Raw genomic sequence first — 24236 nt, forward strand, 5'->3', positions numbered from 1 at the left:
TGTGCATATTGTAAGAAAGAAGGTCATTATAAAAATGAGTGTCCAGTTTTAGCGCAAAATAATGCTGCAGCAGCTCAGAGAGGTCGTGGTGGTTATATGCAAAATTCTAGGGGTCGAGGACGAGGTGCTATGCCTCCACAAACGAACGATCGCCCTTCTAATCATTTTGATCAGCGAAATGGACAGTCTGCTCAACAAAATAGATCTCAGCAGTATCATGTTGAAGACTATTGTGAAACTGGCGAAGGATTTCAGCAAAGTGAGTACTAGGACAGCCATGGACAAAGAGAGGGAGTAGTATCAGTTCCAGTAGATCAGAGTGGGCCTTATGTCGCAGTAGCAACATCAGGTGTAGTCGAACCGTTTCTGTTGGATACTGGTGCAGCAAAAAGTTCTATCATACATGAGAAACTCCCTGGCGCACCTTTGTCTGGCTTAACGAATGTTTCTGTAGGTTTTTCAGGCGCCCCTGTTTACAACCCCGTATCTGGTCCTTTGTCTATTTCTGTTGGACCCCGTCAATTAAAAGCACCCTTGATTTTAACGACAGGTTGTAATGAAAATCTGCTTGGTTTAGACTTGTTAAAACGCCTATATGCGACATTGTACTGTTCTCCGGAAGGAGTACAGCTTACGTTGGGTAAAAGAATCACCTCTCCGATGTACTTGTCGAGGGATGCACTCCCACCAGAGCTGCGTTCTCTCCCTGATACTCTTTGGGCGACTGGTCCTAACGATGTAGGTCTTTTAGAAATTCCACCATATGTAGTCACTTTGAAAGCAAATGTAAAATTTCCACGAATTCCACAATACAGAATCTCTAGTGAAGGTGAACGCGCAATTTTATTAATTGTGCAAGATTTGATCGAGAAAGGTGTAGTAGAAGAAACTAGAGGAAATGTCTGTAACAGTCCTGTCTTGCCAATTCTGAAACGTACAGATCCTTCAAAGCCTCCAGTCTATAGGTTTGTAATCGATCTTAGGGAGGTTAACAAGATTGTGATTCCACAGTTTCCTGTGGTTCCAGACATAACTGCATTGTTAACGTTGGTTCCTGCAACAGCCACATGGTTTTCAGTTATCGACTTGAAGAATGCCTTCTTCAGCATTCCGATAGCTGAGGAAAGCAGAGATATTTTCGGCTTCTCTCTAGGAGGTCGAAGCTTCAGGTTTAAACGTGCTCCACAAGGGTATTGTGAAAGTCCGTCCATTTGCAGTCAGGCATTAAAAAGTCAGTTAGATTCCTTTGTACTTCCTCCTGGTTCTGCTTTAGTGCAGTATGTAGATGATCTTCTAGTGGCTGCCGATGACAAGGAAACTTGCAAAGCAGCTACAATTTCATTATTGCATCATTTGTCTAATTTGAATCACAAGGTGTCACCTTTGAAAATGCAATACTGTTGCCAAGAAGTGACCTACCTAGGTCATCTCTTGTCAAAGGAGGGAAGAAAGTTGACCCCAGAGAGAATAAAAGCAATTACGCAGATGAATGTTCCTAGCACACAGAGAGAAGTACGTGCCTTTTTAGGTATTACCTCATACTGTAGGCAGTGGATCCCAAATTTTTCTCTTTTGGCAAAACCGTTGGTAGCTTTGACTGGGAAAAATGTTCCGAGTCCAGTGCCATGGTCTGCCGAATGTCAGCAAAGTTTTTCTGAGTTACGAAATGCACTATGTTCAGCTCCTGTATTGGGTACACCCGATTACAGTAAGCCATTCACGCTCTATGTTCACGAAAGAGAAGGTTGTGCGTTGAGTGTTCTGACACAGAGATTTGGTGATAAACAACGCCCTTGTGCGTATTTTTCATCAACATTAGATCCGGTAGCTAGAGCGTTGCCTAGTTGTTTGAGAGCTACAGCGGCAGCTGCGGCTTCCATTCGACAATCTGCTGGTTTGGTGATGAACAACATGCTAGTGGTCATGGTTCCTCATGCTGTGGACACACTCATGAATCGAACCAAGACGCAACATCTTACCAGTGCTAGATTATCAGGCTACGAGCTGACACTGCTAGCGAGTCATATTCAGATCAAAAGATGCAATGTATTAAATCCAGCAACATTGTTGCCGACTAGTCAAGAGTCGAGCGATTCCGAACCTCATGACTGTTGCTTCAGAACCGAGGAAGAGACAAAAGGACGAATTGATCTTAAAGACACCCCGTTGTCAGATCCAGATGGCACGTTATATGTTGATGGGTCTTGCTTTAAATTGGAGAATGGTGATGTGACTGCTGCCTATGCAGTAACGACTTTGAGTACGATTGTGGAGACTGCAAGAGTGAGTCAGAATTCTGCCCAAGCTGCGGAATTGATCGCGTTAACGAGAGCGTGTGTTTTAGCTAAGGGAAAGAGAGTGAATGTGTTCACAGATAGTCAGTACGCGTTCGGCGTGGCCCATAGTTTTGGCCGTTTGTGGAAAGAGAGAGGTTTCATTACGTCCCATGGGACTAAGATTCAACATGGTCAGCTAGTTAATGACTTGTTGGAATCTCTAACCTTGCCGACTGAAGTTGCGATTGTGAAGTGCAGCGCTCATAAAGCAATCACGGATGATGTTGGTCGTGGGAATGCTTTTGCTGATGAGACCGCTAAACAGACAGCTAGAAATATGATGAGTAGAATGTATGTTGCTACGTCTGCAAGATGGATTTCTGAGTCTGGAATGTGTGAGGACACAGTGGAAAGTGTGAAAGAAATTCAGAAGGAGGCGACTGAGGAGGAAAAGCTTGCATGGAAAGAGAGTACGGGTAAATTGGACTCGAGTGGGTGTTGGATTGATTTGTCGGAACAACAGCGTTGGATGTTGCCTGATGCGTATGTGCTTGCAGTAGTAACGATGGCACATGGAGCAGCGTATATCAGTTCTAAAGGGATTTGTAAGATGTTGGCTCCAGTCTGGAAGAATGATCGGATTAGTAAATGTGCAGAGAGAGTGGTGAGAAATTGCATGGTATGCCTGATGCATAATCCTGGCAAGGGAATCCCCACACCCGCTGGTCACTTCGCTCCTCCTTCCTGTCCCTTTGAAGTGATTCAGTTAGACTTCATCCATATGGATCGTTGCAACAATCTAAAGTACGTCCTAGTGGTAGTTTGTGCTTTCTCCAGATGGATCGAAGCATATCCACTGAAGGACAATACTGCCTTGTCCACTGCCAAAATCCTTCTCAAAGAATACTTCCCTAGATATGGCATGCCACGGATTGTATTGTCAGATAACGGAAGTGAGTTCGTAGGGAAAGTTATGCAGAGTGTGTGTGCCGGTGTAGGGATTAAACAAAAGTTCCACAGTGCAAACCATCCCCAGTCTGCTGGTTTAGTTGAGGGTTACAATGGCAGCCTCAAGCTGAAACTTGCTAAAATACAGGCATCCACGGGTTTGTCCTGGCCAGATGCACTACCCTTGGCTTTGTTATCAACGAGAGCGACTGTACATTCTAGAGTAGGGCTTAGTCCATACGAAATAGTTTTTGGTCGTCCCGCCAATGTTTGGGGGGTGCCTAGGCCAAAGGAATTTAGACAGCTGGAATAGCCAATGTTGATTGATTACCTTTTCGACTTGACTGCTAAATTGAGTCTTATTCACCAACAGGTTTTCGATGCATTGCCAAAGCCACCGGAGAGTCCAGGTCATCAGCTGAAACCTGGAGATCAAGTCGTCATTCGTAATTTTGCAAGGACGAAAAATCTTCAACCCAGATTCGTCGGCCCATACCAGGTGCTGCTAGCAACGAGAACTGCTATTCGTGTGGCTGGACGAAAGAACTGGATACACACGACACACGTCAAACGTGTGCCCCTGCCACTTCCTTACGATAACTGGGTGAAGAAAGGAATCGGTGCCTCCGAAACAGAACAAATACCCAGGTTTATCCCTTTCAGCGATGCAGAACTAATCACTGACACATCGAACTCTGACTCTCCTTCTGAAACTGCTCTTTTGAACTCTGAACATTCGCCATCTGCAACAAAAGAACATTTGCCATCTGCGAACCTGAACATTGCAACGTCTGCTGAAAATACACTGTTTCCAGATCAAACAGCTCCTGCTAAACTGAGATACAATTTACGATCTCGCAATATGGACAAATAAAGCAGGAAACTGCCTATTTTACACATTTGAATTTTGACACTTTGCCTCCAGCCAGGAAGTTTGCTATTGTTTTGTTGTTTTAAAATTGCCTTGCCGTCTGGGTAGCCGTAGGGTCTTGGCTGTGTGCCTAGTTGAATCTGCGGGGGTCAGACACAAGGTCGATCTTTCTGTTAGTTCTGGGAACTCCCAGGGCTGATAGAGGCATTTTCATCTACGTACACATCATCAGTGGTCGCGAGCGGATTGTAGAAGATGGAGCTTCCTGAGCTGCAACGAGAGAATGTAATTTATGTTCGCAGAAATAGACTATACAGAATTCTTCACAGCACATGCTTTCTAATGCAATGTGCAGTTACGCATCCACCACGTTCCACTAAATACAACTCAGCCAACAAAGCTTTAGTCCAGGGAATTATTGACATGATTAAAGACGTCAATAATACTCCATCTTACCCTAGAGATGAATAACGGGTATATTTGAGTTGGAACTCTACAGAGTATCGCCTTAGTTTGGGAGAAAGCAAGCGTAAAAGCTCAACTCCAGTCTGGGTCGTGCCTCACCGAGGTCAGGTCTGTTTGCAAGGAAATGGGAGAAATCCGAGAGCTCAGCTAGGGAGGAGTGAGTGCGTTGAGACTTACGTGTTTCCGTCTAACTCTTCCCCTGCCTTCCTTACTGCTAGGGGTACCTACTTCATCTGTCAAGACAGAGCGTATACATGGCTGCCTGCTGACTTCTCAGGTTCATGTTATATTGCTCGATTGTTGCCTCCGACATACACTGCTTCTTCAGATTAACACAAGACCAGAGTAGCAAGAGGTGTTTTCAGCAAGGAAGATACCGCTGGTCAGGAAGCTGGAGACTTCTTCAAAGGTTTCCTTCCGTTTTGGGGGCCTATGGCCAATAGTAGAAATCTACGTCAGCTAACACGGGTAGTTGAATCTACTATTACAGAAACTGCTGGTGCCCTTAGTAACTTAACAGCTGAGCTTCAGGCGGATCGACTCATGACGTTGCAGAACCGTATGGTTCTAGACGTAATACTTGCAGATCGAGGTGGGGTATGCAGAATGATCCAATCGAGCTGCTGTGTTTTTATTCCCAATAATGCTCCGACTGTCTATGAGGCGATCTCTAAGCTACACAAGATTTCCGACTCTATACATGTAGACAAAGGAAACTGGTCCTTCATGGAGTGGTTTTGGACTCTGATATCAGCGTGGGGATAAAAGGTTCTGATGGTCATTGGTGTCATCCTAGTATTTCTATTCTCATGCTGCCTGATTATCCAGTGTGGTCCCGCTTTGTGTAGTCTTTGTGCTGCAACATGTTTCAGAAAACCACCTGCGTTTGGAGAAAAGGCGCGAGAAAGAATGATGATTCAACAACATGTCACTGACCTGATGAGCATAGAGATAGACTCGGACATAGAGTAATTGCCTATGTAAGGGCAAAAGGAGGGTCTGAGGTTCCGTGACGATTTGAACCCGTGTTTTCAACATTGTCGTAAATACATAATTTTGGTATCAGTGAACCGCAAATGATTCATTTAGCATATCCTGGTGTTTTCGCTATGCTACGAGCAAGAGCACTCCTGTTACGAACACATTTCTGATCTACCCATGGCATCCATCTTAGATCACGGAAGCCATTTTGTGTTTCTTGCCCTCACATAGACAATGGACACGTAGTGACCTCTTTCTCTTAAGGACACGTAAGCTTTAGCCGGAGATTCACCTTGCTAGTGACACGTGCACCTTAGAACAGAACACGCCATGGCTGCATGACTCAACAGAAACTGCCTCCTCTGCCCGAGGCCAGTCCTGCTATACTGGTTCTCGTGTTCGTTGGCCTGATCATGATTAGGCGGCCGAAGCTGGTAGCCTTGCCCATTTACGACCCACAAACATCTCTTATCCTGCTTTTCTATCTTCTGCACCTGGCTCTGCTCCTTTCCTTCTGGGCCTTTATTAGGGGGAGGTAATGAAATTTACGATGAGGCGGTCCGGGTCTTGAATGAAAAGTTGACATGGGATTATGATGGAACAGTGGGAACCCCTCGTTCGTAATGTTTTGACATCAGATATTGTTGACGATTCCTGTGCAACGCCAAATATTTATTGTTTAGGACACAAAGGTTTTGGAATGTACTAACATGTAAAGAATTTGCCCGAAGCCCAATATTCAGTATATAAGGAGCAACCCTTTTTGTACAAATTGAACAGGCTCCTAGAATCTGCCCGTGTGTAGTTTCTGTGACTTCTGTGTCCCTGCAGTAATAAACCTTTGGTCTTTGACGCCACCATCGAGAAGCCCGTGTTTCTGTTTATTTGTGCACCAAGACAGGTAGAACTCCGGGGTCTTCGGGTGTTATCCCTTACACCTCTGGACGGAACCAAAAAGTCCAGAACTCCACAGCTGGTTTTGGAGCACCCTTGATGTGCTCATCACTTCACTCTATTCACTGGCAGGGCTAGGGTCATCAGTCGCACCACAGGGGGCGGAGCCAGCATTGTCTGGGGAAAACCCAGCCTCATTCAGGACACAGGTACACTCCTCATCAGCCATCAGCATGCTTATCTCCCACTCACCACCGGGCAAACCCGTTCAGCCTTCCTGGAGCCAGGCTCACCAGCCAGCTCCAGCCAATCACACGCCAGGCATATTTTACACTAATATGCCAACTACTAGAAGTGGCATTTGTACACAAGACACACTCATGCCACATACATCATTGCGAAGCATTCATTCTCACGAGTTCGCACATATCAATTTCGAACCTGTACACCCCACGCATCAGGAACTACCAGGGACACATACATTCCCCATGCATTCCTATGGGAGGGCAGGCCTATCTCATCACATGCACTCAGAGTGCGCACGCACTTTCCACTGGGACACAGTGAAAGTGCGCAGAAACCAAAAAATCACTACCTCCAATCCATACTCACAAAGCAAAAAGTTTAGGGGTGAACCTGCCAGAAGGGCCAAGTCCAACAGTCACGTACCAAGCAATCTCCTCATTTAGACCTTTACGGACACAATTGAGATGGAACACCCAAAAGGTCTCCCGTTTCTTACGTGTTATCTCACTTGGTTGACCCATCCTGACTTGTACCTTTTCTAATATGGACCATTTCGATTCTGTTTCACTGTGATTCAAATCTAGAAAATGTTGTACTAAGGGGGCCACTATTCTCTTGGTTCTAATTGCTGATTTGTGTTCACTGAAACGCAAACGGAATTTGCGGCCTGTTTCCCCCACATACGCAAGACCACAAGGGCAGAAAAGAATGTACACGTTGTTACTACAGCGACAGTTGGTAAGATGTCGTAGTCTAATTTCCATGTTGTTGTAGTTAACTACATCCGATACTAAGGCTGCCTCACAGGCGTGACATGAGCCACATCTATGGTTGCCCAAAATAATAGGCAAACCAGTAACTGACCTCGGTATGCCCATATCTAGCCTTTTAATATTACGTGTATGAACCAACAGATCCCTGAGGTTCTTGTTTCTGCGATAGGCCACTAGAGGAAGTGGTATGGGAGATATGTTTTCATCTGTATTAGGTATCCTCCAATTTTTGTTAATCACGTTCTTAATTTTAAAATTAAGAGTTGAATGATTAATCACGCAAGTAATCCGATTTTGTGGTGCGCGTTTGGAGCCTAATAGTAATGCCTCCCTATTGTAATATTTAGCTCTCTTATATGCGTGGCGTACGAGTCGATGTGGGTAGCCTCTACTAAGTAATCTTTCTTTTAGGGCATCCCTATGTACGTGGAAGGATGCCATGTCTGTACAGTTACGCCAAATGCGTAAGAATTCCCCAAAAGGGATTGACTCTCGTTGGCAATTCGGGTGGTAGCTACCAAATTGTAGAATGGTGTTCTTAGCTGTAGGTTTTCTGTATAGACTCACTTTAAGATGGCCACTAGTACCATCAATGGTGATGTCCAAAAATTCCACTCTTGAATGATCACAGTTGGCGGTAAACTTAAGATTGGCATTACTGGCGTTCAACCAAAGAATGAATTCATGTAAAATCTCTGTCGGCCCTCTCCAAATAAAAAAAAATCATCAATAAAGCGTCTCCCAAGAGACACATTTTCAAAAAACAGAGCTGCTTCATTGTAGATGTTCTGTAGCTCCCACTCCCCCATAAAAGTATTGGCTACACTGGGGGCACAAGATGCACCCATCAATGTCCCTTTTATTTATTTATAAAGGGAGCCATTAAATTCAAAAAAGTTATTCAGAGGACAACCTCAAGGCATTGTAGGTACATTATTGCCCATCATTGTCAGCAGAGAGATGAATCCGACCTTTACTGTCCATAGAAGGGCAATCTTGCAGTATGTCTTCCCACATGCACAGTCCTCTTTCCTCAATCCCCACTTTATTTCCCCTTTCAGAGCTGCACCCTCATAATCCACCCTTTTAATCATCTCTTTTTTCGACCCCCATAGACCAGCTCCATCTGAAGCTTTCCACCTCATTGATATCCGGCGGCGAGCTAATATTAATGCTGCATCTAAGAATCTACATATAACAGCCTTTGATTTGGCCATAGGGAACAGTCCTAGAAGACAGGTCGACAGGGTTCTAGTAATATTCCTATCCGTGGATATGTTAACAAATTCACTATTGTTTCCAAATATGTTGTCACCGTCGAACCCCTCACACAACGTAGTAAAAATCTGCTCCCTCTGTGTTACATCTTGGGAGGCTGCATGTGTACTTGAGAACATGAAATGAATCCTTTAGGTAAGATTCTCCCTAGGCCGGCAGTAACGCTGAAGTAATGTAAACCTGGAGTTCCTGGAAACTGAGGGGGGAGGCAGGAGTTTTAGATTTGGCCTCAACCCCATCGTTAAATGGTGTCAAATGGCGTTCCCCTGTTAAAGCTCCATTGTTCCCACAGACCAATCAGCTCTCCCTTGGATTGTGCAAGTTGCACCTGATATAATAGTCAATATCTCTCTGCCTCCTATTGGTTGTGCTCAGGTCCTTAAAACAACAATGCTCTGGGGCTCTACTATCCCTTCCTGCCATCAGCTCTGCATTGTAGCCTCTAGTGCCCCATATAAAAGAAAATCCTGAGGTTGGATCGCCTATTCGCTTATTATGTCCTAAAACTCAACCGGTCTTCCGTTCTCAAACAACTGCACCGGAGTGTCCAATACTTTCCTCCCCCAAATATATCGTCTCCTCAAGCTACTCCTTTGTGACAAGAATAATAAAGATTGTAACACCAACTCTCACTCATACAGTATTTGTGTTTTTATCCTCTGGAGGGCCCTAGCCCGCATCTATCGCAACTTTCTGCCCAGAATCCCCTCCCTGTGAAACTGCACCCCTCGAGATGGAATGAGAAATAGACTCAGATGAGTGCCCTGAGAGGGTACATCCAGCTCTCCATTTTCCAAAGCACCCCAACAAACACGAGATACTACACTTCTAGATCAGGGACTGCCATCCCCTCCATCTGTCAGAAGTATAAGTTCGGCTAATACAATTCTCCACCTCTGCGATGCTCTCATTTCGCCAAACACAACTCTGGGTGTCTGTATTGGTAAAGCGGCGAATAAGTACAGAAGGCGTGGAAGTAGCATCCTCTTTCAGAGGACTATTGTACCCATTGCAGAGAGGGGAAGTGTATGCTAGAATGGTATAGATTGTCGTAGTGAGGTCAGGGCTGCAATTTCAGGACTTTTACCCCTCCCCAACAGGGGAATGCGGTGGATAATCATTAAACTTGCTCCAATTCACAATTTGCTGAAGTGCTCCAAGGCCTCAAAAGTGTTCGCTGCATCTGATCGCTTTCCACATAGTATTACAACATTTTGTCTGCATATAGAGAGATATACAATGAGGCTCCACTAACCAAACAGTCTTTGTAGCAATTTCCCCGTTGGATCACCAGAGCTAGTCTCTCCATCGATGAGTGGGCAACGCTGCCTCGTGACCCTACCAACTATACATTTGTCCGAAATAGCCCATCAAGCCTTTATACGGACCATGAGCCCTTGTTAGGAAGCAGCTTCACAAACCCAGGGTCACCTGAACTGTGAAGATAAATTCCCATTGCAGAGAATTAAAGGCTTTTTTGATATCTATGGAGAGTGCTCATGTCTTAGGCTAGTCTCCAAGGAGAATTTAATACCCGTACTGTCGGCCTTATATTTGGTACCGTGCTTCTTGTCTGGACAAACCCTGAGTGATCAGGGTGGATCAGCACCCCTACCTAATGCAATCTGTTTGCTGAGTACCTTATAATCCACATTAAGTATGAACAGTGGCCTACAGGAGGTCACCTGTTCCTCATCCTTGTCCTTTTTATACAGTGTCACAATCAGCGCCTCACACGTTGTTGGAGAGCGGTAGCTCACTATTTTAGATTCATTATACATCTCTGTCAATATGGGAGCCAATCCATCTATACAGGCTGCATAAAATTCAGGGCAGGCATCGGACCCAGGCACGTTTCCTCTGGCTCAGATGTATTAGCACCCACACTTCCTGAAGTGAAAAAGTCCCCACCCAAGAAGGTGGCTTCCTCACTTGTCAGTCTGTGTGTCTTAGCCACCGAGACATAGTCATGCAATGCTTGAGTATCAGGCGCAACCCGCACAGCAAATAGCTGTGTATAGTTGGTCATAAAAGTTGCATTTATTTCTCCCTGTAACAAGTTGCCCCTCATCAGGTCATGTCCTTATCCTCGCAAAACCAAAGGGAATGATGGAATGAGTGTTGAACATTGCAAGCACTCACCCGCAGTCAACTGATCTGGGTTTAATCCATCATTATTGTTTAGCTCACTCCGCCACCTCAGTTCAGACATGGCTATATGCAAATCAGTCTGACCCTGTGCCTCATGGGAACAGTCCAGCCCGAACTGCCAAGCCATGTCTTCCCTGGACCAGAAACCAGTATCTTGGGATCGGTTTCTGGCTAATCAGCCGTCATCAGCCAGGCTAGCTTGAATCCAGTGGCAAAGTGAGCAAGGGACCCACGTCTGGGCATACCCTGCCAACTTAGGGCGAACAAAGCAACACCAAAGGGGATGATGGACGGAGTGTTGAACATTGCAAGCACTCACTCCCAGTCAACTGATCTGGGTTAAATCCATCATCATTCTTTAGCTCACTCTGCCACCCCAGTGCAGACATGGCCATATGCAAATCAGCCGTCATCAGCCAGTCTAGCTTGATTCCAGTGGCACAGTGAGCCCAGAACCCATGTATGGGCATACCTGGCGCACTTAGGGCGAGAAAGCAAAATACACACATTTGATGGACGGAATGCAGAACAAATCAAAACATTCACCCCCAGCCAAGCGATCTGGGTTAAATCCATCATTCTTTTGCTCACCATGCCATCCCAGGTTAGACCCAGCCATATGCAAATCAGTCTTGACCCTGTGCCTCATGGGAACAGTCCACCCCGAACTGTCAAGGACCGGAAACAAGCATCCTAGGACCGGTGTGGTGCCTTGAAGCCTGGCTGTCTGCTGGGAGTGGTAAGTTGTTTGCCTGACCCTGCAGGTGATGACACTCTCCAGGAAGAGAGGGGTCCAGTTTGTCTAGGATGAATCAGACTACTCAAGCGATCTCATGGGAACCCTGGTGCGTCCGAGCCTCTCCTCTCAGTTCCTGGTGAGAATGAATGTTCTGTGGTCCTCGACGGTCCAGTTATGGTTGTAACTAAGTGATTGCCACAGTGACAGCCGAGGGCTGCAACTGCAAGACGATGCCAAGGGAAAATTCATTATTTATTTAATTTTCCCTCAGTATCGTCCCTTGAAATCCCCCCTTCCTGGCTCCACTGCTGTTACCTGCACGGAGCGCGGCTGGGGGTTGTACTTGACCCACTTTGCGGAGACCTCCGTTGAGGCACTCTACCTCTGCCTTCCCCATGGCTCCCCGAACAGTGTCTCTCAAGCCGTAAGTCACATTGACCCCTGGCTCTGCCATGGGGGTTCTCCTTGGTTCTATTGGGGCCATTCAACTAGTGGAGCTCACTTTGAATAATCTGGTTCAGTCCCCCGCTAGTCATGCATCTTTCCTGTCCTGGAATGTTGCGGTACATCTCTGTCCTTGGGTGAAAAGTATGTGAAGTTCTTTCGTGCCGGCAGCGACGGCTGACAGCTCTATTCAGCGGGTTCTGTTTCATTCCTGATGCTGAACGCCAGGCACAACTCACTGGGCAGTAACGCTGAAATCTTTGCCCTTCTCAGTCGATGGGAGGTTACAATTCATGATAAGGGTGGTGATGCGCACAACCTTAAGCAATCTGTGGCAGTGCCAACATCATTCAAGAGGAGATTGTGATGGGATTGTGGTGCTCGTGGTCCAGGAGATCCTGACCATAACATTACATTCTTCTTGGGTCCAATCTCAACCCCGCACCCAAGCAAGCAGCTCCCCTCAGTCTGCGTCCCAGGGGTGAGCGCTCCGGGCAGATGCAGTTACCTTCTGATGGTGCCAATCTTCTTCCAGCTCATGTCACTTCTGCCTTCCCTACTACCGATGATATCTAAAACTTCTTTAGTTCTTCATATGCTGTTTGGTGTTAGATGGCTCAGCGGAACGGGCAGCGTGTTGAGTTCCAAGACACTCTGGGCCTCAGGTGTCAGCACAGCCGTCATCACTGGGGAGACATATCCAGGACCTCACCTGTAGTGCAGCCGTAATGACCTTGTCTTGTGTTGCAGTGTGGGTTTAAAGTTGTCTGGCATCCTTTGCATCCTCTTTCCTTCTGAGCTGTCTCTTTCCAATGCAAGGACATCTCCAGTGTGTCTCCAAGTAATCCGTCAGGTCACTCCTTCCAAGGAGGGTTAAGGCCACCTGTTCTGGCAGACTGGTTGAATCTTCACCATTCAAGGGGATTTGGCAGTAGGTACTCTAACTAAGGTGTTCTAAAGAATCTCCCAGTCGTTGCTTGTGTGTTGCCTCAGCTCCTTGTCAAGAAAGCTCATCACAGGCAGTTCGTTTTCCAAATTGCAGACATTGTGTATTCCTGAAAAGTGTTTAGCCGCGGTGGAAGCGGATAGTATGGTTTTATGAGGAGAAAATTGAGGACTCAATGATGACCATAATAAAAAGATATCCTCCTGCAGGAAGTGACGTAAGGATAAAAGCAGGTGGCATCCTGTGCCGTGGTCCAGGAGGGACAGGCTTAGCTATAAATGGTTTGGAATGCATTCATTTTCTTTGAGTGCAAAATTCATCAAGCCAGAAAACACTGCTCGTCATCCTTATTCACAGACTGCCACCAGCAGCATCTCGGTACTAACAGGAGAGTGGCTGTAGGTCCTCTTTGGCAGGCTGTGGCTGTGTCGTTACACAATCACAAAACCCCTCCCTGAGGTTCCTTGGTACGAAGGATTAGAGGCTGTTGTTGAAAATACATATCTTTTTGGGCGTTCAGTGATTTGGTTAAGTCTTTAAGAACCTTAGGATCTAACTGAGAATGAGCGAGACGCACTTGCACAAATGTTTGTGCAGCACCAGTTATTGGATGGGGTTGAATGATTGCTTGAGCAAAGGTGATTGGATATCTTAGCGACAGCGCGTCAGCAAGTGTGTTCTTGGACCGAGGGACAGAACTAATGAAGAAGACGCACTGAGCAAAGCAGTGGGTTCTGTTCTCACACTGTAAATTACAGAGGCTCTCTGCGTTTCTATGATGGGTTTGAATCTCAAATGGTCTTGTATTCGGATTTTAAGGTGTCTCCATTATGTGTGGATGAGTTTCAATGTAAGACGTTTTATGAGCCTTTGCAGCTCCGCTCACAGTCTTTAAGTAGGTGAGAAAGGCAGAAGATCGGGTCCTCAAGTCCGGCCTCATCCTGAGATTGCAAATCAATTATCATTAGTCTAATCACTTCTATTATCTTCCTTAAACGTGTCATTATCATCAGATTCAAGGGACCCATAATCAGATTTCTTATTTGAATCCTCACCTTTCTTGAATATCTTGCGTTGGAAGGGGGGGGGCGGAGGCGGGCTCTCTATCTTGGGTGAAACGGTTGATAGCAGATGAGCAGATTTTATTAAGGATATAAAGAAATAAAAGGACAAGGCCGCACTCCTGCTTGGAAATACTTAAGGCAGGAGGACCCCCTGAACTATTTCCAGGACCTCCCTCCCTCCCCAAAATATGCTTTTCATCCAAGACTAGATGCTCCATCCATCAAAGATAAAACTGTCATTAATTTTATGTAGTTCCTTTGCACTCTCACAGATATGATCAATCAGTTCCAGTGCTCTGGATGAGAGGGAGGTTCGGGTGCTCTGCGGATGGACAGTGTGCATCTCGGACCTGGTCTGTGTGGGTGAGCAGCGCACACCTCAGTGGAAAGATTGACTGAGGGCTTGAGCAGCACACAGCTCAGTGGGGGGTGTATGGATGACCATCACACAGATCAGCGGGGCGAGCTGTGGGTGAATAGAAGAGAGCTAAGTAGGGGGTTGTGAGTGGGCAATGAACAACTCTAAGCCGCAGGTGCTGTGTGGGCAATGCGCAGCCTAGAGAGGTTCTGTGTGGGTGGTTCATGTACTGCACAGCTCCGTGGAGGGCTGCCTGGGTGGATGGTGCAAAGCTCAGTTGGGCTCTTGTTGGGTGGGCAGTGCGCAGCTCGCTGTGGGGTTTGTGTGTGGCATTTGGTGGGTGAGCAGTGTTCAGCTCAGTGGGTGAGGTTGTTGGAAAGTGCTCATCTCAGTGGGGGCTGTCTAGGTGACAATGTGCAGCTTGGTCAGGGTTATGTGGGTGGTTAGTACAAAGCTCAGTGGAGGGCTGTGTGGTGACCAGTGCACAGCTCCATAAAGTTCTTTGCGAATGGATAGTGCACGGCTCACTGGTTAATGTACAGCTCAGTACGTAGGCTGTGTGCAGCACATAACTCTGGGGTTCAATGTAGTGTGCAGTGCACAGTGCAGGGGAAGCTATGGGAGCAGTGCACAGCTCAGTAGGGGTATGTGTGGGTGTGCAGTGCACAGCTTAGTGAAGGGCAGTGTGCAGTGCACAGCTCATTTGAGGTCTCCAGGGATTTTGCGGGTGGGCAGTGTACAGCTCGGGGGGTCTGTGTGCTTGGGTATTATACAGCTCAGTAGGGGGCTACGGGGTCTGTGCTGGTGGACAGTTCACCACTCAGTGGGGGAGGTGGTTGGGCAATGCACAGCCCAATGGGGGGCGGGGGGGGAGGTCTGTGTTGGTGGGCAGTGCACAGCCCAGTGAGGGGCTGTGTTGTTGGGAGCGGAAAACTAAGACAGTAGAAGGGAAGGAAGCAAGAGTGTACAGCTGCAAGAAACACAGTTTTCTTGCTTAGCTTTAGCTTCGCACCGCCTGGGCCCCTAAATATGGCACCAGTCCTAGTTTTGTTGGTTTCTCTCAGAACTACTTGTGCCCCCCCCCCCCAGCCTACACACTACATATGGCGGTGCTCATTTAAATCTTCCCAGAATCTAACCATTTTTTCTTTGATGCTGACAGAACAAGGTGAGAGCGGAGAAGAAGAAAATTGCGTCTGAGATTGAAGAGCTGCGCCAGCTCCTGAGGGATAAAGAGCAGACACTGAACCAGAGACTGGAGGAGATGGAGAAGACAATCACCATGGAAGAAAATGGAAATATATCCAGACTGTCCAATCAAATCACTTCTCTCAATGCCCTGATAACAGATCTAGAGAAGAAATGCAAGGAATCAGCGTTGGACCTCCTGAAGGTGAGACTCTGCTTGGTAAATACAAGACAATACAGAAGAGCTACATTCATCTGGTGTGTGAGGCGTTGAATGTATGTGAAGCACCTGTATGATCAACAGACCGGGTTAATTTACACTGAGCTCCTGTATTCTGACAACCCAACAAAATATACAAGCAAGTTTAACGGCAAATCCTTCTGCACTGACAGCACAACACAATGTACAGACTGATTCAGTGTAGAGGAACCTACTTGTATACTGACGGCCCAACACGGTATCAAGAACAGATGTACGTAAAACTATCCCATTCAGAACGCCACACTGCGCTGTGTCGCGTGACCTCATTCAGAATGTGGTTATGGATTATTGCTAAAAATCTCCTATAGAGGTCAACAATGAACATCCTTAAAACAGTGTAAAATATAAACACAAATTAATTTTATTCCTAAACTAAAATATCATTACGCATTTGATAAATTTTGAATAATGCTATTATTGATAGAATATAAATAGTGAGCACTGGTTTCGTAAATTTACTGGTTGAGACTCTACATATAATTACTACAGTGTGTGCAGTTTTGGTCAATCCCGCTAGCACCATCCCACCTCCCCTTATTTATGTTTAACGACAAACCTTGTGTGCGCAGATGAAGAAAGAAGGTTCTCATAGAACAGTCACATCCTGAAATATGGCTGCATACTTTGGTTTCATGCTTTTTATTCAGGTTCAGGGCGTTTATCCAAACTGTAATTAAGCTCCGGTGCTCGAAGTCTTAAATTGATTTATTTATAATATTTATAGAGCGCACTGGGACTAGACTGGTAGTCTGAGGCTGTACCAGCAATTGTATACACGGGGAGAAAAAGTAACCAAGACAGTGCAGTGTTACAGACATCCATCATTTAGGAAACAGCCAGGTCTTGAAGGCTTTCCTGAATTTCAGCAAATCTGCCAAGGCCTCAATTCAGACGGTATCCTATTCCAACTCTAGGCAGCCTTCACTGGGAAGACACGACCCCCTTGTCGAACCTCGGGAACTCGTGTTCCTTAATACGATTAGCGGTTGCAGACCGTAGCGCCCTTCCCGGAGCAAATCTTTTCAGTCTTCGCTGCAGCGATGTGGAGCTCTTATCCCGAAGGGCCGTAAACACAACACATCGCCTTGAAGAAAACCCTCTGCTCCACGGGGAGCCAATACATTTCCCTTAGAGCCTTGGAAGCCGAGGATCTCTGTGGCCTGTTTAATAGCAGGTTTGCTGCAGCCACCTGAACTCTGTACAGTCTCTTGATCGAGTAGTCAGCGGCTCCTAATAGGAGAGAATTACAGTCGTCTAATCTACTGAGTGTGACACTTCCCAAAATTATTGCTTTAGCCGGGTCAGGTAGGACCAGGAACATTTGTTTTAGTCCTTGAAGCAGAACAAAACAAACACCAGGCACTTTTGTTCACATACTTTTCCAAGTAAAGACAATCATCAAAAGTGTCTCCAGGATTGTGTACTGCTTCTCAGAAGCATAACTGGGTCTCTCTAGGGAGTGGCGAGAAATTAATGGGTAGTGGCATCGAAATTTTGTTCGCGGGGCAGCATAACAATTCTGTCTTATTCCTGTTTAGTTTGAGGGAGTTTGCACTCATCCTAGGTACAACATCCACTAAACGGGCCTGGAAAGATTTTACAGCATCTGTCTGATATTATTATTAAAAGACAGAATTAGCTGCGTATCGTCTGCATAATTAACCACAGAAATGTGATGCGTCTTTATCGGAGAAATTAGAATCTGCATTTAAATGTTAAACAGCACCGGGCTCAGTGCTAAACCTTGAGGCACCCTATTAGACCTGACATCATTGGCTTGAGTCTCTCCTCCATTTTTTCTGTTTGCCTCTACTGTTTTACGATGTTTTGCTGGTATATGCTTTGGGCGCCGTGTCACTGCTGATCAGTGCCATAGCGCAAGTGCTCCCTATGTTAAATTGATGTATCTATTGTATCCATGTTTGGCTTATTTGGTTTACTGTCAGTCCCTAGTCTAGTGCACCAGGAGTGCTGGGGCTGGTAAATACAAATGCCGCTCGTGGGCTTGCAGCACGTGTTGTGCCACCCACAGGAGCGGCCTCGTAAAAGAATGTCTACGGGTCGGTCATTGCGAGACCCACGTGCAGTCTTGTACTGTCACGCCGGCTGCGCAGGTATACCTACTTGCCAGCCCCTCCAACCTTCCCTTAACTTCATGTTAGTCACCCCTATTGTAGGCCCGTGGGCAGGGTGCATTGTAAGTGTAAGGTAGGACACGCCTGACCAAGTTGGCATGTCCTGATAGTGAAGTGCCGCCATCTTCGTGCTTCACTATTGCGAGGTAGCCTGCTCTCCATTGCTTAGAATGGGCCGCCGGGATTATTAATGCTATGATCCTAGCTGGCTCGGAGAGTACGGTGCAATGTCGAGTTTGGTATCCCTGAACTCGGGGTTTAATTACGCATCCGGTGGTGTGGATGGTTTTTGGACTCTGGGTTCGAAAATAGTACTTTTAGAAAGTGTCTATTTTCTTGTCTAACCATATCTGGTCTCTGCTGGTCTTGCGTGTGTGTGACAGGAGCTGGGTGGCTCCAAGAGGTCTGGATGAGTCAGTGTGGGATGAGTGGGACATTTACGTTGAGAGTAGGGGGAGAGTAGTTGTTGATAGCCTGCCTTGCCTGATACAATGCTGGCTCCACCTCCTGCCAAGCGACTGATGGCTCTGTGCCTGCCATGGACGATCCTAGCCCCACCTCCTGCCAGGAGGGCGATAGCTCTGCTCCTGCCAGTATCAATGCTGGCTCCACCTCCTGCGGGGCGTCTGAGGACCCGGCCCGGCTCAATGAATAGGCCAGGTGCTACTGCCTAGCTCCACCCACCGCAGACCCAGGATGTTGGGAAACCCCCGGCATAGACAAAGGGATCAAAGACGAAAAGGGGTATAAGAGAAGGACCCCTGAACTAGGAAATCAGATCACTTCTGACAAGGAACCCTGTAACCAAGGACAAGAGCCCTGCTGATCTAAAGGACTGCCTACCCCTTCTGCCAGTGTGCTGTTGTTGGGGGGAATCCTGCAGCGCTTCTTTATTTTTGCCAAGGAACCAGGAGAGAGGAACTGTGTGTGTACTCTCAAGCTTGCTAAGAAAATCTCCAAGGACTGGAAGGATGCCAGTCTCCTGCTGAAGTCACAGGGCTAAAGGACTTCATCTGCTAAAAGTGCTATTTGCTGGAAGTGTGAATCCAGCACCTCTGAAAGGACCAGCCATCACGATGACCGGACGCTGGGCCCGACCGACGCCAGCAGCAACGCCAGTGAGTGGGAGTACGGCTCTAACTCCAGAGGACCTCGTGTCTGCCCCGCTGCTGATCGCATCAACCGTGTGCCCTTCGACGCCGTGAGCGCTGCTCACTCTGTGCAACCGCATCATCGACGACGCCTGCTGAGGCCTGATCGACACCGAAGACGCGACGCCGGATTGCCCGACGCCGCCGATCATCGTGTGCTTCATTTTCCTAAGGTACTGTGTTGTTGGGGGTCCATGTGACTCCAGGCCCGACGTAGCGCTCCTCGCGGTCGACGCCACACCTGTGGATTATCTTTGCCTCGACGTTGTGTAGCTCCCGTGTGAGTTACCCTGTTGCTAAGAACTGTGTTTCCAAGAAGAAGATTTGCTTGATACTAAAAGACTTTTGTGCTAAAGAAGAAACTACCTTTGAACTATCCTTTTTCCTTCCCGAACGTATTTATTCCGATTGTGTACAGTTTTGCCGTTATTTGGTCTTGTGCTAAGCCTTATATAAAAATACTTATTTTTATAATACTACGGTGTCGTGTCCATTTGTAGCGTGTTCACTGTGTTACTGTATGTGGTCATAATTGCTTAACGCACAGCCTCTGAGATAAGCCTGTTCTGCTCTGCCAAGCTACCGAGGGGGTGAGCAGGGGTTATCAAAGGGTGTGATCCCCTTGCCCTGACTAGAAAAGGAGTGTCCCTATTTGTCAGAAGTGCATACCTCTGCCAACTAGAGACAGCCGGTTCTAACATTGGTGGGTCAGCGGTGAGGATTCAGACTTTGCATTTATGACCCATGTACAGTGATTAGTGTGCGCTACATAGTGAAAGCAGACCATAGCGCAGTCACAATCTGATTCGGAAGGATCCTATTTTTGTTCTCCGCTTTTCTGAAACTTGATTTTCTGAACACTGCCAGTTTTTAACCATGAGTGACAACGGAGTCACTGCCCCTGCTATCGTTGTTGTGGAGGAGTTCGAGAGGAGTAAGCTAAAGAGATACAAGAAAGATGAGCTGAAACACTTTTGCGTCCAGTTTGAAGTTCCTACCACCGGCCTCTCGAGAAAAGATGATTTTTATAAAGCATTGCAGGCCTGGTGGGAGTCCAGAAATCCCTCTGATGTGGTGGTGGTACCCACAGAGGAAGGGGATGAGGAGGTGCCAGTGAATGGACCTGTGCCCTCTCCCGGAAGCAGTGTTTCCTCCAAAGGTCTTTCCCCTGAAGAAAGAGAAGAAAGGGCGAAAGAGCGAGTTTACAACATGGAGATGGCAAGGCTAAAAATAAATGGGCAGTTGGAGTTAGAAAATGCAAGAGGTAGAAGGGAAGCTGATTTAGAGATCAAAAAGTTGGAGTTTGAACGAGAGAAGTTAGCTTTGGAGCGTGAAGCCAGGTTGAGGGAGCTGGATATCCAAGCTAAAAAGTTAGAGTTGAATCCCTCTGGTGGCAGCATTCCATCCGAGCCTGCAGAAAGTAAGTTTTACTTCCCGAAAGAAGTGATCAAGGATTACAATAAGAATGAAGATATTGGTCAATGGTTTAAAGCATATGAGTTAGCATTGTTAGCCCACCAGGTCCCTGAGAGGAATTGGGGAGCGGGGTTGTGGGGTCGCTTTGTGAATGAGGGAAGAGATACCCTGTTAGACATGCCTGTTGCGGATAGGATGTCGTATACTCATATGAAAGATGCTTTAATGTTGCGATATGGTTTAACCCCCGAGCAGTACAGACAAGCTTTTAGAGAATGTAAGAAATTGCCTGGTACGACGTGGGTTGAATATGTGTCTTATTTTTGCAGAGCCATGGATGGTTGGGTAAAGGGCAGCAAGGTGGAAAGTTATGAAGCTCTTTATGATTTGTTTGCTTGGGAGCACTTGTCTAATAACTGTTTTCCAGAGCTGTGCCAGCACCTGATTGATAGCAAGATATCTAACCCTAGAAAACTTGCTGAGGAGGCGGACCGCTGGGTCAGTACCAGGGTCCACAAGGGTCCAGTGGGAGACTCAGCCAAAGGTGGGCAGGGTCCCCAGCAGAAGAGTGGGGGGGACAAGGGTAAACAGAAGGAGTCCCAGAAAGGGCCCCAAAGTAATCCCCAAGAGAACCAAGAGAAAGGTTCCCAGCCTCCCCCTGAGAAGAAGCCAGGGGCCCCGACGGGTAAACCTGTTCGTAGGGGCCCCCTAACCTGCTACACTTGTGGGCAGGTGGGACACCGGTATTACGATCCCCAGTGTCCCATGAAGAAATCGAATGCACCGTCGAGTGCACCCCCCCGTCAGTTGGCGAGTGTAGCCTTGGGAGGGGAGGAGATGGTTGTCCATGGTGGGAGGGGTCCCGCAGAGATGTCCCTGGTCTCGCTAGGAGACATGCAAATGGTCCCTCCGCCCCCTCTGCCTAGTAACACTAGTAAATATAGGCAGTGGGTGACCATTAATGGCCATAGAGTGGAAGCTCTCAGAGACACCGGAGCGAGTGTGACAGCTGTCAAGTGTCACTTGGTGTCCAGAGAGCAGGTGGTTCCCCACGCATTCTACCCCGTGATAGCTGCCGATAACTCCCAGAAAGAGTGTGAGGTGGCTCAGGTTTCCTTTGAATGGGGGGGGAGTTTCAGGTACTCTTCAGGTTGCTGTGAGGCCCGCCATGCCTGTCGATTGTCTCCTGGGCAATGATTTAGAAGACTCCCCTTGGGCTAAGGTGGAGAGAGAGGCGCACTTGAAAATGTTGGGTGTGCCAGAGTGGGTGTGTGCAACCACTCGATCCATGACAGCGAGTAAGGGTGTTGATGGGGTCCCGGAGCCTGAAAGTACGGCCCAGGACCCAGCTGTGAAGAGAAGAGGCAGGAGGCGCGGGAAACCGGCCCCCGTAGTTCCCGTGGTCCAGGAGGAGGTAGACCCTGAGGGGGATGCCCTGGAGCCCACAGGGGAACAAATTGCCGAACTGGGAGATCTGCCCGAGCTGACCCACTGGCAGCAGGATGGTGGTCCCTCCAGGGAGGAATTCTGTGCGGAACAGAAGGTGTGCCCTTCTCTTGTGGGCATGAGGCACCAGGCCTCAGCCCAATCCTCAGGTGATCAGGCAGGATCACATTTTGTGTACTGGGAGAACGACCTCCTGTATAGCGAGCCTAAGGCTGCTGAGCCTGGGTCAGCCCGTGTGCTGGTGGTACCCCAGCGCTTCAGAGCCTTCCTACTGGGTTTGGCTCATGACGTACCGTTAGCTGGACATCTGGGGCAGGACAAGACCTATGACAGGCTTGTCACCCATTTTTATTGGCCTCAGATGCGTAGGGATGTAGACATCCATTGCAAGACTTGTCGCACTTGCCAGGCAAGTGGGAAAAGCGGAAGGAAGCAGAAGGCTCCCCTCCAACCTTTTCCAGTGGTCAGCACCCCCTTTGACCGGGTGGGTATTGACATTGTTGGGCCCCTGGACCCCAAGACAGCCCTGGGCAACAGGTTCATCCTGGTCTTGGTGGACCATGCCACGAGGTACCCGGAGGCCATCCCTCTCCGAACAGTGACGGCCCCCGTGGTGGGACGAGCACTGATGGGTGTTTTCTCCCGGATGGGGTTCCCCAGAGAGGTGGTGTCCGACCAAGGCACCAACTTCATTTCGAACTATATGAAGTCTCTGTGGAAGGAGTGTGGGGTAACCTACAAGTTCACCACTCCTTACCACCCTCAAAGAAATGGGCTGGTTGAGAGATTCAACCGGACCCTGAAAGGCATGATTATGGGTCTTGAAGAACCAATGAGGCGGAAATGGGACGTCCTCTTGCCATGCCTGTTGTTTGCTTACCGTGAGGTGCCGCAGAAGTCTCTAGGGTTCAGCCCCTTTGAGCTCTTATACGGTCACCCGGTAAGAGGACCTCTGAGTCTGGTCAAGGAAGGCTGGGAGCAATCTCCCAGGAAACCTCCCCAGGATGTATACAGCTACATGCTGGCCTTTCGGAACCAGACTCGGCGCTTCAGAGAACTTGCTCAGGCAAATCTGGAGGCCAGCCAGGAGGAGATGAAGCGATGGTACGACCGGAATGCCACTCTGGTAGAGCTTCAGCCTGGTCAGGAAGTGTGGGTCATGTCCCCTGTGGAACCTTGTGCGCTCAAGGACAGGTGGACTGGACCGTTTAAGGTTGTGGAGAAGAAGAGCGATGTCACCTACTTGGTGGACTTGAAATCTCCCAGGAACCCCTTGCGGGTCCTGCATGTCAACCGTTTGAAGCCCCACTTAGAAAGGTCCGAAGTGGGCATGCTCCTAGCTACAGATGATGGAATGGAGGAGGAGAGTGAGCCTCTTCCTGACCTCCTGTGTGCTAAAGAGCAAGACGGGTCGGTGGATGGTGTGGTCCTCTGACACACTGACCCTGGAGCAGAAACAGGATTGTCACCAACTGTTGGGGCAATTCCCGGATCTGTTTTCCTTGGTTCCGGGTGTCACGCATTGGTGTGTCCATGACGTTGACACCGGAGACAGCCCTCCTGTGAAGCACAAGGCTTACAGGGTGACTGACAAGGTCCGAGCGTACATTAAGGAGGAGGTCTCCAAAATGTTCGCGTTAGGGGTGATTGAGTCCTCTAGCAGTCCTTGGGCCAGCCCAGTGGTCTTGGTCCCGAAGGCTGCAGCGCCTGGTGCTTCACCGGAACTCCGGTTCTGCGTGGACTACCGAGGACTCAATTCGGTCACGAAGACTGACGCGCACCCCATCCCCAGAGCCGATGAGCTCATCGATCGGTTGGGGGCTGCCCGGTACCTTAGTACGTTCGATTTAACGTCTGGGTACTGGCAGATCGCCTTGACTGAGGGGGCAAAGGAGAGGTCAGCATTCTCCACACCAGATGGGCTATACCAGTTCCGGGTAATGCCCTTTGGGATGAAGAATGCCCCTGCCACCTTCCAGAGGTTGGTCAACCAGGTCTTGGCTGGACTGGAGGAATTCAGTGCCGCCTACCTGGACGACATCGTAGTGTTCAGCGCCAGCTGGGAGGAACACTTGCGCCACCTCCAGGAAGTGTTGTTGGCCCTGCGCGGAGCAGGCCTCACAATCAAAGCCAGTAAGTGCCAGATTGGGCAGGGTTCTGTGGTGTACTTGGGGCACCAAGTAGGGAGCGGTAAGGTGGCCCCC

General features: G+C 48.0%; 1 protein-coding gene across 1 annotated transcript in view; it reads left to right on the forward strand.

Annotated features, from left to right (window-relative positions):
• The window catches only part of LOC144827028 (E3 ubiquitin-protein ligase TRIM39-like), a 160530-nt gene that overhangs the window by 94576 nt on the left and 41718 nt on the right, over window positions 1-24236 (forward strand). Inside the window, exon 3 of the mRNA XM_078685494.1 lies at window positions 15597-15827. Within this exon, the coding sequence (XP_078541620.1) occupies window positions 15597-15827 (231 nt within the window). The remainder of the gene's footprint in view (window positions 1-15596; window positions 15828-24236) is intronic.

The sequence above is a fragment of the Lissotriton helveticus genome, chromosome 4_1 (genome assembly GCF_964261635.1).
Source record: "Lissotriton helveticus chromosome 4_1, aLisHel1.1, whole genome shotgun sequence".
NCBI classification, from domain to species: domain Eukaryota; kingdom Metazoa; phylum Chordata; class Amphibia; order Caudata; family Salamandridae; genus Lissotriton; species Lissotriton helveticus.